Source organism: Hippoglossus stenolepis, chromosome 17 (assembly GCF_022539355.2).
Source record: "Hippoglossus stenolepis isolate QCI-W04-F060 chromosome 17, HSTE1.2, whole genome shotgun sequence".
NCBI classification, from domain to species: Eukaryota; Metazoa; Chordata; class Actinopteri; order Pleuronectiformes; family Pleuronectidae; genus Hippoglossus; species Hippoglossus stenolepis.
Genome location: NC_061499.1, coordinates 12,217,766 through 12,236,970, shown reverse-complemented (window position 1 = coordinate 12,236,970; position 19,205 = coordinate 12,217,766). Strand labels below are relative to the sequence as shown.

Below are 19,205 nucleotides of genomic sequence, written 5' to 3'. Positions count from 1 at the left end.
GCCATGCATCGATGTTCTAGAACCTCTCCATGGTGGATGTGACCCTGTATGTACGCAAAGTGCGTGGGCTGAAGACTCGTCGATATTCTTCTATGATTATGATGTTGATTATGTTTCTTGATTATTTTTCGTTAGTGATCATATTTTGATTGATGATCAAAGGGGGAAGTGTAGTAGAAAATTCAACTGACCAGTGTCTAAGGTAGTGGAAATCCCCCTGACCAGGTGTCTCACTGCTGTGATACTGTCTACCTGACAGGATGGAATCCTCATTTGGCGGTGTCTCACTGCTATGACCTTGATAAACAGGGTGCATGCCCTTATTTGGTGGTGTTTTCTTCCAACTGCTACAGCGGACGGACAGACACAGATGATGATCTCATGTCTTTTTTCATATTATGTTTTATGAAACGCCTCTTTGTATAAGTTCTGGCTTTTGTGAACTTGCGGCCAGTTCCATTTTGAGCACCCGTGCTTGTTGTGTAACCTCTGCAGAGCTTACTATTATAAAGACTCAAAGGCAACTCCAGTCTGAGAATTTCATTATTTCAAGATGAATTTCCATCACAGCGCTGCAATAGCGAAAACGACACCGAAAAGGTTTCCAGGGAACCCATAAAAGTGATGAACCTGGCTGTAGTTGAATCCTTTTTGAAGTTCCATCACCATTGACGAGCAGCAGACTTCAATAACTCCACAAAGCCTTGAAGACCCCTCCTGAGACCCGGCATCCTCATATGAGGACATGCTTCACATGCACATTGCTGCACCTTATACTTTATTCTACTTAACTTACACCTGTTGTCCTCACTCATAGACACTTTTACTACCACCTGGTGGTAATAGAAGCACAAAACACTTATCAATGTAAAAACAAGATAGCCACCATCTCAGCCAAGTCCTTCTATGGCAGATCCCGACACAAAAGTGGACAGGTACAAAACCTCATCAAGTTTTATGGTTGAAACTTGTTCATTCATGTTTAAAGGAAAATAGTGTAAAGCACCCTTAGAGTTGTAAACTGATAGTGGATTTTAACGTGAGTTTGCAGATATTCTGCTGGATCCATGCAACTGATGCCCCACCTACTCATTAGCACAACCCTACTCAATAGAAAACATAAGCAAGTCAGGATAGAAACTGGAAGCTTACTTGTAGTCTTTATATTTTACAAACTGCTATGTTGGTTTGCTCAAACATCCCTGATGGAAAAACTATCAATTTAAAAAAATGGTAAAGGAACAGAAATAATTATCTAATTAAGTACCTATGAACAAAGCAAAAATAAACATGAAATAATTATCCAAATAACCCCAATAAAATGTTTAAAACATATTTTTAGATTTGAATACTTATTTATTTGTCTAGATGTATTCAAAACAACTCAAAGTGACTCAGAACAGAGAACATTTGCAACACTATTCATCAGCTCCAGTTTTACTCTGCAATGTGTACTCACAAAAGGCCCATCTGTGCTTAGAGTGATCTACATAACAAATTAAACTAATGATAATAATATCAGCGGATACCATGTGAACTATATTGATTATTTAATTAAATCATTACTCTATAAAGTGTCAAAGCAATCACACAGATTCAAAGTTTATGTTCTAGTTTGTGTTCAGTTAAATGATGTTCTCACTGTAGTTTTCATGAAAAGTACCACCCATAAAGATCATTGATAACATGGTATTCTTTGTACTTTGAGATGTGGTCACAGGCGAGGCAGACGGGATGAATGAATTCATTGCTCGTTGATAAAAGATGAGCAGTGACTTCATAGTACTTTCTCCACTCAAAGTAACTCATGTATGCTTCATGATCCGTGTCGAGGTGTTGCAGAAACCCTGCCAGTCCTTTAGCGTCAGGGAAATCATTTACGTGAATGAAGGAACCATTGGGAAGGAACTGCTCATAGTTTTCCCTTGGTGGACCAAGAACTACAGGGACAGCCCCTGCTACGAGGGGCCCGTTAACCTTCTCCGTGAAGTAGTCCATGTGGAGAGAGTTCTCAAATGAGAGATAAAACTTACAACTCGCAAGGGTGGGGTAATAGTCTTCAAATTTCAACTGGTGCCCATTAAAAGCAGCACCAAAGACATCAACCTTTATGTGTTGGGACAGTTCTGTGTAATATTTCGCTCTTGCAGATGTTCCAGTAGCTGGGTTGTTGTTACTGACAATCCAACAGACCAGTTTGTCTTTCTTGGGCAGAACAAATTCCTCCTTTGTCTCTGTTTTCTTGATCGTCACCTCATTCCTCACTGTGATGTCAGCATCTCGTCTGTAGCTCAGTGTTAAGTTGAACATGTTTTCCAGACCTGGTTTCTGCTCCGTGTTCGTGGGAGATTCCACATGGTACCAAATCCACTTCTGAAAATGTGGACGTGGCTCCTTGGGCATGTTTTCCAAATACCAGTTTATTTCTTTATGGAAGAAGATGACTCCCTCTGCTTGGCTATACAATAATCTGTCATCAGTCAGTATGCAGCTATCAATGTTGAAGTAGCTTGAGCAGATTTGGAAATCAAACCTCACACCAAGAGGCCAGAACCACAGCAGGACGATGGGCTTTTCAGGTGCCCCTGTGGCTTCATAAGTTCTTTCATCAGCTACTGGAGACACAGTCGGACACACAGGAGATGGAGGCTCGAAATATACAAAGAAGGTAACAAAACAGCAGACCAAGCCGAGTGTAGCTACCTTTGCCAGGCATGAGGTTTTATGAAAAGATGTTGTCATCTGTGGAAGGAAGAGAAAAACTGATGTCACCTCATTGGTAAACAGCATCATGACTTCAGTAACGACACAGACAGTGAATGTCCTCTCATAGTTTTGCAACTTTTTCATCCTGAGATTCTCTTTGGTCTTTTCAGTTTTGTGTATGTCACATTTTAGAATCTCCTGCTGTGTTCTCACATGAGCTCATTGGGGCACTGGCACGAAAAACCCTCCGACTCCGAAATTTGCCATTTTACGTACACAATCTTCTGATAATCTCCTGAAATTATCCGGAGTTCAGTGCATGTCTGAAGCAGCTGATGTTTCTCTATGTACTAGGGTCCACCTCAATTGTATAAGAAAATGTGCCTTGTGTTCCTGTATCCTGATCAGAATATGTCATGCAGCTAGATTTTCAAAAACCAATCCAAAAAGTTTAACTCCAATAATAAAAAGGTTAATGTCAATACAGCAGTAACAATGTGATGTCGCTAATGTAAAAGTAACGCCACGTCATCTAGCAGCTTGTCCGGTGGGATTTAACTGCTCGGCTGTTGAAAGCAAATAGCTGGCAACACTGGTAACTTAGCAGCCAGTCCACCCGTGTCTTTATATTTTCCAAACACATTGGTTTGTCCTCTTCCAAAGGCTTTTTCACATGTAATCTGATAGTAGAAAAGATAGACCTGCAACACGAGAGCAATGCTGTTTATCTATTTACATACAAGCATTAACCCGTGGTGATAGATGTGTGCCGTGGATTTTCCATCTTTTATAATTTTATCATCTTAAATGATCTGTCATCAGTCAGTATGCAGCCATCAATGTTGAAATAGCTTGAGCAGATTTGGACTAATTTATATTTTAAAATCTAATTATCTGCATTTCATTGTCAGCATTTTTATTAGCTTTGTCTAATTTGTGGTTTATCAGTCAATTGCGAAGCACTTTGAACTGCACTGACCTGAATGAAAGATGCTATACAGATAGTTTGATTGATAATTTAGGCATCACAACACAGGCCAGCAGCTAAGACAAACTACTTACTTGCCATATGTCATTTATTCAACATGTATTTATCACGACCACCACTGAAAAGACATGTTCTCACCTTCCTGACAGTATCAGGGCTGGGTCTCTCTGTCTGGTGATCAGCCACCTGAACACAGGTTTAAAAAACACACAACCAGAGACTCAAAACCACACAAACACCGTTTCCCCTCGTTGTTTGCACACATTGTTCACAAACACACTTTTCACCGTGTCATCCCTTAGAATTAACGGTGCGATGCCGGCGTATGAATGAGGGCGTATTTAGAAAATACTCACCGGTGCAGGCTGGTGCCTCAGGTGCGGCGGCAAAAAGGAAGCAGGGGAACAAGGAATTTAAACAAAGACATTAGAAATAAATTATTTTTGTAAGTTCTGCGCAACCACAGCGGGAAATACAGCAACTCTTGTGGATATGTCGTATTCCTCGGTTAAGTTTTATAGGAGGTGCCAATAAATTCTACCAGGTGAATCCTTGAAGAACAAATTACACCCGCTACACTTTAGAGAAAACACGCACACGACCATAAAATCGAATGCGCGTCCACATTGGTTTTTACGGTAAAACCTTTGGGCCGATACGGTGGACATGGTGCATTCAGTGCCCCTCATAATCTCGGGAATGTAGTCAATTGCCTTTACTGACCAACAAGGGCGTTTTATAGAAGGGAATTCAATGTTTGTGATTGGTATTTTTCGGGGTAAACTACAGTGGCAGAGAGAGCTCAAGGCGCTGAAAATTAAGAAAACACCTACAAACAGAAAAAACACGAGCAAATTAAGAAAACAGCTTCATCATGTTGACGACATGTGATCTTCAGAAAGTCACAACACAAGCAAATACTGAAACGCGCTGCAATAGCGAAAACGACACCGGAAAGGTTTCCAGGGAACCCATAAAAGTGATGAACCTGGCTGTAGTTGAATCCTTTTTGAAGTTCCATCACCATTGACGAGCAGCAGACTTCAATAACTCCACAAAGCCTTGAAGACCCCTCCTGAGACCCGGCATCCTCATATGAGGACATGCTTCACACGCACATTGCTGCACCTTATACTTCATTCTACTTAACTTACACCTGTTGTCCTCACTCATAGACACTTTTACTACCACCTGGTGGTAATAGAAGCACAAAACACTTATCAATGTAAAAACAAGATGGCCACCATCTCAGCCAAGTCCTTCTATGGCAGATCCCGACACAAAAGTGGACAGGTACAAAACCTCATCAAGTTTTATGGTTGAAACTTGTTCATTCATGTTTAAAGCAAAATAGTGTAAAGCACCCTTAGAGTTGTAAACTGATAGTGGATTTTAACGTGAGTTTGCAGATATTCTGCTGGATCCATGCAACTGATGCCCCACCTACTCATTAGCACAACCCTACTCAATAGAAAACATAAGCAAGTCAGGATAGAAACTGGAAGCTTACTTGTAGTCTTTATATTTTACAAACTGCTATGTTGGTTTGCTCAAACATCCCTGATGGAAAAACTATCAATTTTAAAAAATGGTAAAGGAACAGAAATAATTATCTAATTAAGTACCTATGAACAAAGCAAAAATAAACATGAAATAATTATCCAAATAACCCCAATAAAATGTTTAAAACATATTTTTAGATTTGAATACTTATTTATTTGTCTAGATGTATTCAAAACAACTCAAAGTGACTCAGAACAGAGAACATTTGCAGCACTATTTTCATCAGCTCCAGTTTTACTCTGCAATGTGTACTCACAAAGGCCCATCTGTGCTTAGAGTGATCTACATAACAAATTAAACTAATGATAATATCAGCGGATACCATGTGAACTATATTGATTATTTAATTAAATCATTACTCTATAAAGGGTCAAAGCAATCACACAGATTCAAAGTTTATGTTCTAGTTTGTGTTCAGTTAAATGATGTTCTCACTGTAGTTTTCATGAAAAGTACCACCCATAAAGATCATTGATAACATGGTATTCTTTGTACTTTGAGATGTGGTCACAGGCGAGGCAGACGGGATGAATGAATTCATTGGTCATTGATAAAAGATGAGCAGTGACTTCATAGTACTTTCTCCACTCAAAGTAACTCATGTATGCTTCATGGTCCTTGTCCAGGCGTTGCAAAAACTCCGCCAGTCCTTTAGCATCAGGGAAATCATTTACGTGAATGAAGGAACCATTGGGAAGGAACTGCTCGTAGTTTTCCCTTGGTGGACCAAGAACTACAGGGACAGCCCCTGCTACGAGGGGCCCGTTGACCTTCTCCGTTATGTAGTCCTTGTGGAGCGAGTTCTCAAATGAGAGATAAAACTTACAACTCGCGAGAGTTGGGTAATACATTTCATATTCTAACGTGTGTCCTGTAAAAGCAGCACCAAAGACATCAACCTTTATGTGTTGGGACAGTTCTGTGTAATATTTCCCTCTTGTAGGTGTTCCAGTAGCTGGGTTGTTGTTACTGACAATCCAACAGACCAGTTTGTCTTTCTTGGGCAGAACAAATACCTCCTTGGTCTCTGTTTTCTTGATCGTCACCTCATTCCTCACTGTGATGTCAGCGTCTCGTCTGTAGCTCAGTGTTAAGTTGAACATGTTTTCCAGACCTGGTTTTTTCTCCGTGTTCGTGGGAGATTCCACATTGAACCAAATCCACTTCTGAAAATGTGGACGTGGCTCCTTGGGCATGTTTTCCAAATACCAGCTTATTTCTTTATGGTAGAAGATGACTCCCTCTGCTTGGCTATACAATGATCTGTCATCAGTCAGTATACAGCTATCAATGTTGAAGTAGCTTGAGCAGATTTGGAAATCAAACCTCACACCAAGAGGCCAGAACCACAGCAGGACGATGGGCTTTTCAGCTGGAGGCTCAAAATATAGAAAGTAGGCAATAGTCGAGCAGATGAGGCCGAGAGAAGCTACCTTTGCCAGGCAAGAAGTTTTACAGAAAACTACTTTCATCTGTGGAAACAAAGAAAGAAATAGAGATCATCCATATCATGATATCAAACTAGGTACAAACTTCCACCCACACAAACAAGTACACATGGCCCTGGCATAACCTACAAACACTCAGCTACTTTTACTTTATTTGTCGTCGTTATTTTGACATGTTAGAAACAAAAATATTTGGCAAATAAAAAATATATAAAAAAGATAAATCATGTTCACCTTCCCCATACAGTGATTCATCATTGTATGTGATGACTATAGTTATAACTGACCTCATCACACACAAACTACTAATGCTACTACTGCTGTTACTGCCACTACTTCTACTACTGCCACTACTTCTACCACCGCTACTACTACTACTTAATATTATTATTTAATTGTTTAGTGTTACTACTTTTGCTACTACTCCAACTACTACTTCAACTGCTACTACTTCTACTTCTACTCTACTCTGCTTTGAAACAGTCTAACAATACCCTGGATGTATGTTGCTCAAAACCTATAAACACAATATTTTTCAAATTTGATGGCAGTCTGACCTGAATGTATCGTCTTTGCTTTTAATCCATGTCCTTGCTGATGTACCCAAAACTAATATTAGATCTAATGTGGAACACCCTAAAAACAAAGACCTTTGAACGTACAAGGGATATTTACCATCTTGTCTGATGTTTAAATGAATCTTATCAATAACTGATATTCAGACCTGTTGACCGATTAGTAGAAGGTGATCAAAAATGACATCCTATAAAACTCCACATCGCAGAACATCAACCAGGCAGGCTATGGCATGTCGTTTTATATAATGGCAGATCCAGTTTTACACACATGTAATGTTATCATACAATACTTATCATACTACAGACTCTGTTGATTATTTCTGTCCACCTCTTCTTTATTGATTGTAATGGACATTTTTAGATCTAACAGTTTGACCTGAATATGCTTAGTGAGTTCAGTTAGAATAGCCTGAATATCATGCAGCAGAGTGAATAATGTGTCATCATAGATCAATGGCACGTGGCTGAGTAAATATGGATGCTCCCAATTTGTGATTATAAGCCAGCTCATCATAAGAAACATTGGTCAGACGTGGCTTTAAGAACTCTGTCCCTATTTGGCCAAATAGTAACACTGTGACTTTGTTTGTGTTCAATATACTCTGTGTAATTTTGCTCCTCGGCCAGTATTAAATGCCTTGATTCAATCATTCAGTGTAATTGTTTATTTTTTTACCAGGGGATTAAATGCAAATTCCCGCCACATCGATCATCGCAACAATCATTTAGCATCTAAAGATCTGATACAGACACACCATCACCTCAGAATAATAGTAATAAAAAATGCTGTTCTCACCTTTGCTCAGAGTACCAGGACTGAGTCTCTTGTTGTCCCGGTTTTTGTCCTGCCACTTGAAAACTGAAAAAAATGGGACACACCTCCCGACCCAACAAGGCCAACCAGTTTTACTAGGTTTCTTCAAACATGTCCAGTGAGAGTTTCAGCCTGAACGATAGACTGAATACAAACAACGCATCTGCATGACAACATCTGTCACAGTGCAATCTAGTGACAACAGGAATTGGCTGCTTTTGCACTTTATTTAAGAAATGGGCAAAATTGTCCTTTTGTGTTGATTTTACTGAAATGACCGTAAAAAAACAAATTCCCCCCAGGTGTCAATGAAGTCTAAAGTCTTAAATCTAAAGTAAAAGACAGTGGTGGGATTTAGCAAAGTACATTTACGTTGTTACTCCACCTTAGTATGGTTTCATGCATCTCCAGGCCTACTTTACAAGCACTATTTTTTTTTATCTGGTCATAATAGTGATAGTAGTAGGTGACCATTCTACATCGACATGGTTTAAAATAGTATCACATTCCTGCAAAAAAATCTAATTGTTTTCAGCAACCTCCAAAATGTTCTTGGTCAACATGCTCCCAGGTAGGGGTGAATTTGGGTGATCTGGGACATTGGGTAATGTGGGACACCTAAGCTTTAGTCTGTTTATTTCCAGTTCTAAAAAGATCTAGTCAACAGGACTTTTATTGTATGTTAGCATTGATAACATGTGACTGAAATCACTTGACTTCATGGGGGTAATGTCACAGCAAAGGGGGGGGGTGCAATGTCAATCAGAACATGATTGACATGGGATTCTGACAAGATTAATGTTAAGGATATAGGTCCGTCATGAATAAGACAATGTTCCTAATTGTTATCAAATTATGTTTGTGATGTATTCAAGCAACACAATATGCATTGAGTTGTTGAAATTGTGTTTGAGTTCTGGTCTTTTTCAAACATTTTCTAGTTGTCCCACTTTATCAAATATGACAGATAATGTGGGACACCAGGCTTTGGGTAATCTTGGAAAGCCATCCAAGTTCTCTAAATGGGTGAAATATACATTTAGGGACTTCCTGAAGTTAAAGATAAATAAGACTAAAGTGATGTAGCATATGGTCAGACAGGAGATAATGGAGTAGAAAAGGTTTAGGTGTTTGGCGTCTAGACTCCGACCTAATCACTCCAACATATGATTACACAGGAATGATGGGAGTGATGAGCAAATACTTGTAACACCCCGTTGGAGCCTACAGGTGGATGCTGGGGTGGTGGAGGGGCTGAAGCAACTGGTAGCAATACTGCAGCAGCAGTGCGATCAAAGGTGATGATGGGATATTTCTCTCTGCTTAAATAGACCACCCGATAAGGTGGGTGTGTATTATAGATGGTTGTGGAGTGTGAGGTATGTCACATGATTGGAGCAGCGCAGCTCGAGTTGTCTGCCTGAACTAGCTCGCAGGCGTCGCTCCATTTAGCTCTCTTGGACAGAGATGATCCACAAAGCACAGAAGAGTGTCTGTCCTGTGCTCTGCAGCCATCGGAGAAGACAATGGGCTGATTGATGATGATGGGTCTCTCACCTGCAAGGACTGTTTGTTCCCTGACTAGCTCCAATAGAATGGCAAATTACCAAATTAATAATCAGTTATTGTTATCGTTGCTTGTGGTTGATTGACAAAAAAAAAACATGAAACACCTTCAATAGAATGTTTAAAATTAATATTATAGTTTCTTTATTTAAGATGGGATTCTTTATAAAAATAAATAGGACTTTTACACGTTAATATTAATTAATGACATTTCTGTGAATAATATACATTTTATTATTCAGCTTTATGTCCTTCTTTTCATAATGCTTTTTAAAAACTGCATAAAACAAGGTTGATTTAGGCTTTTGTTAAAGTGACAGATGATCGAATTTTCTCTTTTGGCACCAAGAACACTAAAAGCTGCGTCATGTCTCCTCTGAGTATGATATCTCCATGCTTTCTTCTGGTGTGGTTAATAAACATCTTAAGGATTACAGAAAAGTATAATATGTTGATCTAATGTGCTAAACAGAAATCAGAATAAGTCACAGAATTTAAAATTGCAAAAAATGTATTGACCGTACCTCTGTCAAGAGCACCTGGCAATGGAGGTGTTATGTGTAAATATTCTTCTGGGTCCATATGACTGATGCCCCATCCAATAATTTGACAAATCAATGCTCTACTGTGCAGTTGGGCAGATTGACAATTGATGCTCATACGTTATAAAACTGTTTGTGATGATTTCAGAGCATCCAGATTGAGAAATGCAAAATCATCCTGGAAATGACACTACAAATGTGCCAAGTGCAAAGACAAGAACAAGGAAAGACAATAGAGAACATGAAATAGGAAGCTGGTCTTTGTTTTTTTAGTTTTCATGAAAAGTACCACCCATAAAGATCATTGATAACATGGTATTCTTTGTACTTTGAGATGTGGTCACAGGCGAGGCAGACGGGATGAATGAATTCATTGTTCATTGATAAAAGATGAGCAGTGACTTCATAGTACTTTCTCCACTCAAAGTAACTCATGTATGCTTCATGATCCGTGTCGAGGTGTTGCAGAAACTCTGCCAGTCCTTTAGCATCAGCGAAATCATTTACGTGAATGAAGGAACCATTGGGAAGGAACTGCTCGTAGTTTTCTCTTGGTGGACCCAGAACTACAGGGACAGTCCCTGCTATGAGGGGCCCGTTGACCTTCTCCGTTATGTAGTCCTTGTGGAGCGAGTTCTCAAATGAGAGATAAAACTTACAACTCGCGAGAGTTGGGTAATACATTTCATATTCTAACGGGTGCCCGGTAAAAGCAACACCAAAGACATCAACCTTTATGTGTTGGGACAGTTCTCTGTAAAATTTCTCTCTCGAAGCTGTTCCAGTAGCTGGGTTGTTGTTACTGACAACCCAACAAACCAGTTTGTCTTTCTTGGGCAGAACAAATTCCTCCTTTGTCTCCGTTTCCTTGATCGTCACCTCATTCCTCACTGTGATGTCAGCGTCTCGCCTGTAGCTCAGTGTTAAGTTGAACAGGTTTTCCAGACCTGTTTTTTTCTCCGTGTTCGTGGGAGATTCCACATTGTACCAAATCCACTTCTGAAAATGTGGACGTGGCTCCTTGGGCAAGTTCTCCAAACCCCAGTTTATTTCTTTATGGTAGAAGATGACTCCCTCTGCTTGGCTATACAATGATCTGTCATCAGTCAGAATGCAGCTATCAATGTTGAAGTAGCTTGAGCAGATTTGGAAATCAAACCTCACACCAAGAGGCCAGAACCACAGCAGGACGATGGGCTTTTCAGCTGGTGGCTCTTCATTAACTTTTCCATTACCCAATGTAGATGTAATTGGACACAAAGGGGATTGAGGCTCAAAATATACAAATAAAGAAATAACGCAGCAGATAAGGCCAACAGTAGCTAAGTTTGCCAGGCACTGAGTTTTACTGGAAGATCCTATCATCTGTGGAAGAAAAAATAAACTATTGTCACCTCTTTGATAACAACATCATGACTTGTAATACTTCAATGGACCATTTGCCAATACAGTCAGCTTTGCACCTGTATCTAGGAACAACAGGCCTGATAAGCTTCAGATTTTCAAGCTTCACATTTAAGCAGCGTGCGTGGGGCTGAATTAAAAAGCATATATTGCCAGCCAATTATAGTTAGAAAAATGCCAGCTCATCATAAGAAACATTGGTCAGACGTGGCTTTAAGAACTCTGTCCCTATTTGGCCAAATAGTAACACTGTGACTTTGTTTGTGTTCAATATACTCTGTGTAATTTTGCTCCTCGGCCAGTATTAAATGCCTTGATTCAATCATTCAGTGTAATTGTTTATTTTTTTACCAGGGGATTAAATGCAAATTCCCGCCACATCGATCATCGCAACAATCATTTAGCGTCTAAAGATCTGATACAGACACACCATCACCTCAGAATAATAGTAATAAAAAATGCTGTTCTCACCTTTGCTCAGAGTACCAGGACTGAGTCTCTTGTTGTCCCGGTTTTTGTCCTGCCACTTGAAAACTGAAAAAAATGGGACACACCTCCCGACCCAACAAGGCCAACCAGTTTTACTAGGTTTCTTCAAACATGTCCAGTGAGAGTTTCAGCCTGAACGATAGACTGAATACAAACAACGCATCTGCATGACAACATCTGTCACAGTGCAATCTAGTGACAACAGGAATTGGCTGCTTTTGCACTTTATTTAAGAAATGGGCAAAATTGTCCTTTTGTGTTGATTTTACTGAAATGACCGTAAAAAAACAAATTCCCCCCAGGTGTCAATGAAGTCTAAAGTCTTAAATCTAAAGTAAAAGACAGTGGTGGGATTTAGCAAAGTACATTTACGTTGTTACTCCACCTTAGTATGGTTTCATGCATCTCCAGGCCTACTTTACAAGCACTATTTTTTTTTATCTGGTCATAATAGTGATAGTAGTAGGTGACCATTCTACATCGACATGGTTTAAAATAGTATCACATTCCTGCAAAAAAATCTAATTGTTTTCAGCAACCTCCAAAATGTTCTTGGTCAACATGCTCCCAGGTAGGGGTGAATTTGGGTGATCTGGGACATTGGGTAATGTGGGACACCTAAGCTTTAGTCTGTTTATTTCCAGTTCTAAAAAGATCTAGTCAACAGGACTTTTATTGTATGTTAGCATTGATAACATGTGACTGAAATCACTTGACTTCATGGGGGTAATGTCACAGCAAAGGGGGGGGGTGCAATGTCAATCAGAACATGATTGACATGGGATTCTGACAAGATTAATGTTAAGGATATAGGTCCGTCATGAATAAGACAATGTTCCTAATTGTTATCAAATTATGTTTGTGATGTATTCAAGCAACACAATATGCATTGAGTTGTTGAAATTGTGTTTGAGTTCTGGTCTTTTTCAAACATTTTCTAGTTGTCCCACTTTATCAAATATGACAGATAATGTGGGACACCAGGCTTTGGGTAATCTTGGAAAGCCATCCAAGTTCTCTAAATGGGTGAAATATACATTTAGGGACTTCCTGAAGTTAAAGATAAATAAGACTAAAGTGATGTAGCATATGGTCAGACAGGAGATAATGGAGTAGAAAAGGTTTAGGTGTTTGGCGTCTAGACTCCGACCTAATCACTCCAACATATGATTACACAGGAATGATGGGAGTGATGAGCAAATACTTGTAACACCCCGTTGGAGCCTACAGGTGGATGCTGGGGTGGTGGAGGGGCTGAAGCAACTGGTAGCAATACTGCAGCAGCAGTGCGATCAAAGGTGATGATGGGATATTTCTCTCTGCTTAAATAGACCACCCGATAAGGTGGGTGTGTATTATAGATGGTTGTGGAGTGTGAGGTATGTCACATGATTGGAGCAGCGCAGCTCGGTTGTCTGCCTGAACTAGCTCGCAGGCGTCGCTCCATTTAGCTCTCTTGGACAGAGATGATCCACAAAGCACAGAAGAGTGTCTGTCCTGTGCTCTGCAGCCATCGGAGAAGACAATGGGCTGATTGATGATGATGGGTCTCTCACCTGCAAGGACTGTTTGTTCCCTGACTAGCTCCAATAGAATGGCAAATTACCAAATTAATAATCAGTTATTGTTATCGTTGCTTGTGGTGATTGACAAAAAAACATGAAACACCTTCAATAGAATGTTTAAAATTAATATTATAGTTTCTTTATTTAAGATGGGATTCTTTATAAAAATAAATAGGACTTTTACACGTTAATATTAATTAATGACATTTCTGTGAATAATATACATTTTATTATTCAGCTTTATGTCCTTCTTTTCATAATGCTTTTTAAAAACTGCATAAAACAAGGTTGATTTAGGCTTTTGTTAAAGTGACAGATGATCGAATTTTCTCTTTTGGCACCAAGAACACTAAAAGCTGCGTCATGTCTCCTCTGAGTATGATATCTCCATGCTTTCTTCTGGTGTGGTTAATAAACATCTTAAGGATTACAGAAAAGTATAATATGTTGATCTAATGTGCTAAACAGAAATCAGAATAAGTCACAGAATTTAAAATTGCAAAAAATGTATTGACCGTACCTCTGTCAAGAGCACCTGGCAATGGAGGTGTTATGTGTAAATATTCTTCTGGGTCCATATGACTGATGCCCCATCCAATAATTTGACAAATCAATGCTCTACTGTGCAGTTGGGCAGATTGACAATTGATGCTCATACGTTATAAAACTGTTTGTGATGATTTCAGAGCATCCAGATTGAGAAATGCAAAATCATCCTGGAAATGACACTACAAATGTGCCAAGTGCAAAGACAAGAACAAGGAAAGACAATAGAGAACATGAAATAGGAAGCTGGTCTTTGTTTTTTTAGTTTTCATGAAAAGTACCACCCATAAAGATCATTGATAACATGGTATTCTTTGTACTTTGAGATGTGTTCAAGGCGGGATGAATGAATTCATTGTTCATTGATAAAAGATGAGCAGTGACTTCATAGTACTTTCTCCACTCAAAGTAACTCATGTATGCTTCATGATCCGTGTCGAGGTGTTGCAGAAACTCTGCCAGTCCTTTAGCATCAGCGAAATCATTTACGTGAATGAAGGAACCATTGGGAAGGAACTGCTCGTAGTTTTCTCTTGGTGGACCCAGAACTACAGGGACAGTCCCTGCTATGAGGGCCCGTTGACCTTCTCCGTTATGTAGTCCTTGTGGAGCGAGTTCTCAAATGAGAGATAAAACTTACAACTCATGAGAGTTGGGTAATACATTTCATATTCTAACGGTTCCCGGTAAAAGCAACACCAAAGACATCAACCTTTATGTGTTGGGACAGTTCTCTGTAAAATTTCTCTCTCGAAGTGTCCAGTAGCTGGGTTGTTGTTACTGACAACCCAACAAACCAGTTTGTCTTTCTTGGGCAGAACAAATTCCTCCTTTGTCTCCGTTTCCTTGATCGTCACCTCATTCCTCACTGTGATGTCCGCCTCGCCTGTAGCTCAGTTTAAGTTGAACAGGTTTTCCAGACCTGTTTTTTCTCCCTGTTCGTGGGAGATTCCACATTGTACCAAATCCACTTCTGAAAATGTGGACGTGGCTCCTTGGGCAAGTTCTCCAAACCCCAGTTTATTTCTTTATGGTAGAAGATGACTCCCTCTGCTTGGCTATACAATGATCTGTCATCAGTCAGAATGCAGCTATCAATGTTGAAGTAGCTTGAGCAGATTTGGAAATCAAACCTCACACCAAGAGGCCAGAACCACAGCAGGACGATGGGCTTTTCAGCTGGTGGCTCTTCATTAACTTTTCCATTACCCAATGTAGATGTAATTGGACACAAAGGGGATTGAGGCTCAAAATATACAAATAAAGAAATAACGCAGCAGATAAGGCCAACAATAGCTAAGTTTGCCAGGCACTGAGTTTTACTGGAAGATCCTATCATCTGTGGAAGAAAAAATAAACTATTGTCACCTCTTTGATAACAACATCATGACTTGTAGTACTTCAATGGACCATTTGCCAATACAGTCAGCTTTGCACCTGTATCTAGGAACAGGCCTGATAAGCTTCAGATTTTCAAGCTTCACATTTAAGCAGCGTGCGTGGGGCTGAATTAAAAAGCATATATTGCCAGCCAATTATAGTTAGAAAAAATTTCAGGAATAGATTAGACCAGAGGTAGCCAACACGGTGCCCGTGGGCACCTGGTCGCCCGCAGGGACCCCGCGAGTCGCCTGCAAGGCATGCTCTAAATTAAAAAAATTAAAATTAAAATAAATTAAAAATTAAGAAAAAAAAGAAAAACCGCCATCTCACTCTATGCTGAGACAAGCTAGCGGGAGCAGCAACGATGGCGAGCTAGATGTGTTTTTTACCCCCCAAACTAAAGAAAACATGGCAGAAAAGCGAAAGAAAACATACTATTTTCATAATGATTGGGAGGAATAGTTCTTTTTTACGACAGTGAAAGAGAAATGTGCGTGTCTCATTTGCGGGGCAACTGTTGCGACGGCAAAGCGGCACAATGTGGAGCAGTGGTCACCAACCCGTCGATCGCGATCTACCGGTCGATCTGCCAGTCTTCACTGTCGATCCCCGAACTCTCTGGACTCACTGGCTGTCGTCGCTCCGCAGATCAGCTGTGTGTCGGTTGTCTGTTTTTCACACGCGCTGTGTGTCCGCTACTGGCGTCTGAGCTGCTGGTTTATCTCCAGCATTTCCTTCAATACAAGTCGGATTATGTACGAGACTAGATGTCAGGACTCTACGGTATGAAGATGCGCATCTTTCGGTCTGTCGATAACAATCAAAGCCCCGTTGGAACAAATGAGATTCAGAAAGTGAAACGCTGGAGTGCTTTTACTTTGAAACGTGTTCGGAAAGTGTTGTAAATACATTTGTGTCATAGACAGATAAACATTTTGATTCACAGCAGAATAAACAGAGAAAATGATCTTTCAACTGTTTTTTAATGTTTATCTGATGAATTTATGTCACAAACAAATGGTTGCAACACTTTCTGTAAGCCTTTTCAAAATAAAAGCACTCCAGAGTTTGTTAATGATATCCATTCCCTTGTTTAAAAAGGTTTTTTTATTGTGAAATATTTGCAGGAGCGGAAAGATGCACGGCTTTATACTGTGTAGTACTGGTATTTATTTGAGTACAAGGGACTTCTTTCATACAAGGCAATACTCATATTTGTGGCCATTTTCAAATCAAAGCCTATATTTAAAAACATTGTGTAGCAGCTCCTCTGCAGAACATGATGTGGAACTGAGAAGCTACATATTTTGCATTGTAAATATGAATTGATATTAATTTGAATATTGTCATTGAATAGAAAAAGTTGCACAACTGCCTCTCTTTGTGTATATTTATTTCTTGTACATTCAGCCTTTAACAGAAATTGCAAAAAATAATAAATATGACCCTCCTAAGTGGTTTTTTTGGAAGATATCAGGGTGGTAGCTCTCGGCTGACGTTTGGAATTAAAAAGTGCTCTTGGGCTCGAAAAGGTTGGTGACCACTGGATTAGACTCATTGAATTTGATTGAATAATATGTATGTGCTTTGCTGCCTATCGCTATTGTTGCTTATCAGATGGTTTGCTGCACCCCAGATGCTTTAATTTGTATATGCTTTGCAGCCTAATGATATTGTTGCATATCAGGTGGTTTGCTGGGTTTAAAGTGTTCAATTTTGTTTTCGGTTTATTTGTTGCCATGTGCTCGCAGGAAATCCAAGTTCACTAGGTATATTTCCCTACAGTCAGCAGCTTCACTAGGTACTATATTCCACACATAAGCCAATATTGGCCACACAATGGTGGTGAATGGCGCACACATAGCAGTCTAACGAGGTAGTATATTCTCCTGCAGGCCAATGTGCTTACGGAGAATGGCCACACCGTGGTGGTGAATGGCGCACTAATAGAAGATACTGATCCATAACGTCAGGCTCCGAATTTGTGCGGTTTTGGGGGTCACATTTATTGGCTCATCACTTCCATCATATCTATGTAATCATATGACTAAGTCGGAGCCTAGATGCCAAACACTAACCTGTTCTACTGTTGCAATAAACATTTGAACGTGAAACCGACAAACTTTACTCCATAGCAATGTCTCATAATGTGGCCAGTGACTCAACCTCCCACCCTCTCTCTTAAACAACCAATGGAGTACTCGCAATGACTTCTCAGTAGGAAACATCCCTTGTACACATGTAAAATAGTGACACGTAGTAAGAACAATAGATGTATTTCCATGTGTCCATTCTTGCTTTAAAACAGAGCTGCAAACACACCGAGGAGTTTATTATCCTAAATAAATACACATTACTACGATCCCCTAATTTAATTAAATAAGAAATTACAAATATAACAGATTACGATTACAGAACAGTAACTGTAGTTTATATATAACAGAATTCAATACAAGAGACTTATGAAAACAAATACTTAATAATTTAGGAAAAGTCAATCCTCTTATTCTTTAGAAGAATTAGGATTTTCCCAACTGATAAAAAACATGTTCTTACCTTTCCTGTGTTAGTGCTGGATGTGCTACTGGCAGGCTTCTGTCACTTGAACAGACACCTAGGTCCAAAAGTCCCTGCCCACTAAACCAACAAGTAAAACCAGTTATATTAAATGTCAAGACTGTGCAACCTACCATATTCAAATTTGTCAACCGTTGACCTTCTGTTGATAATGGATTTCTCTGTCAAAGTGCCAAAATTTTCATCCCGCGCCGCTGCCACTACTCCTGGTCTGTTATGACCCTTTAGACCAGAGGTCTTCAACAGGGGGTCCGCGACCCCTAGGTACTGCAGGGGGGTCGCGAAATTTTGGGTTGATTAGACAATTATTAAATTTTTTTTAATTACATTTTTTTTTTTCAACAAATGTTTTCCCCACAAATTTAAATGTCTTTAAATACACATTAACATGAATCTGTGAACTATTTTAATAGCTCAGTTTTGTATGCAAGATGTATGTTTATAAATGGCAGTGGCACGGCCACCCTGTACCTTGCAAATGTTTAAAATAAAAACATGAATATATGAACCTGTGTATTATTTGAATAGCTTAGTATTGAATGCACAATAACAAGGTAGCTATGTTTATACATGGCACTAGGCCCAGTTTAATATAAAACACAATTTTATACAATATATATAGTAGGGGGTCCCTGCTCCATCTCTCCATCAGTTTGGGGGTCCTTGGCCTGAAAAACGTTGAAGACCCCTGCTTTAGACAATAGGACCCTATTGTCTCCAAACAATTTACCTATACTTTGTAATTAAATCACTATAGTAAAAATCCAACACATTCAATATTTACATTAAAAACCCAATACCTCAGGGTGCATTTACCCCAACAATCACACATTTCTAATTTCACAGGAGCAGAAATCAATGCTGACACACCTTTGCTCCATCAGCCTCTTAACTGCTGAGGTGCTCTCACCTTGATTTGCCGAATTGGGTCTGGGTCCTATTGTCCCCCCTCTACACAGACTTTTGTTTGTTGTGGTCCATCTTTCACACTGCTGCTCACAAGTTAATCATGCATGCTGGTGCTACTTTTTAAACT

At 39.6% G+C, this 19,205-nt stretch overlaps 2 protein-coding genes and 1 pseudogene across 2 annotated transcripts; all 3 read right to left on the bottom strand.

Annotated features, from left to right (window-relative positions):
- Nucleotides 1-1,237: 1,237 nt before the first annotated feature.
- LOC118124838 lies at nucleotides 1,238-4,091 on the bottom strand (annotated as a pseudogene).
- A 1,603-nt stretch (nucleotides 4,092-5,694) lies between these two features.
- LOC118124840 (4-galactosyl-N-acetylglucosaminide 3-alpha-L-fucosyltransferase 9-like) lies at nucleotides 5,695-18,211 on the bottom strand. Its single transcript, XM_047344158.1, has 3 exons — nucleotides 18,149-18,211; nucleotides 15,364-15,548; nucleotides 5,695-6,604 (listed from the first exon to the last, which is right to left on the bottom strand). The coding sequence occupies exons 2-3, from the start codon at nucleotides 15,546-15,548 to the stop codon at nucleotides 5,701-5,703; spliced, it is 1,089 nt and encodes a 362-aa protein (XP_047200114.1). The 5' UTR covers nucleotides 18,149-18,211; the 3' UTR covers nucleotides 5,695-5,700.
- Nucleotides 9,784-13,161, bottom strand: LOC118124839 (4-galactosyl-N-acetylglucosaminide 3-alpha-L-fucosyltransferase 9-like). The gene is made up of 2 exons (XM_035183016.2): nucleotides 12,081-13,161; nucleotides 9,784-11,570 (listed from the first exon to the last, which is right to left on the bottom strand). The coding sequence occupies exon 2, from the start codon at nucleotides 11,568-11,570 to the stop codon at nucleotides 10,482-10,484; it is 1,089 nt and encodes a 362-aa protein (XP_035038907.1). The 5' UTR covers nucleotides 12,081-13,161; the 3' UTR covers nucleotides 9,784-10,481.
- Nucleotides 18,212-19,205: the final 994 nt, after the last annotated feature.

Excerpts from the sequence above, each read along its gene's own strand:
- LOC118124839 (XM_035183016.2), bottom strand. The coding sequence starts at position 11,570 with ATGATAGGATCTTCCAGTAAAACTCAGTGCCTGGCAAACTTAGCTACT.
- LOC118124840 (XM_047344158.1), bottom strand. The coding sequence starts at position 15,548 with ATGATAGGATCTTCCAGTAAAACTCAGTGCCTGGCAAACTTAGCTATT. Across the intron at positions 6,605-15,363 it reads AAGCCCATCGTCCTGCTGTG|GTTCTGGCCTCTTGGTGTGA; the intron begins GTTCTGGCCTCT and ends CGTCCTGCTGTG.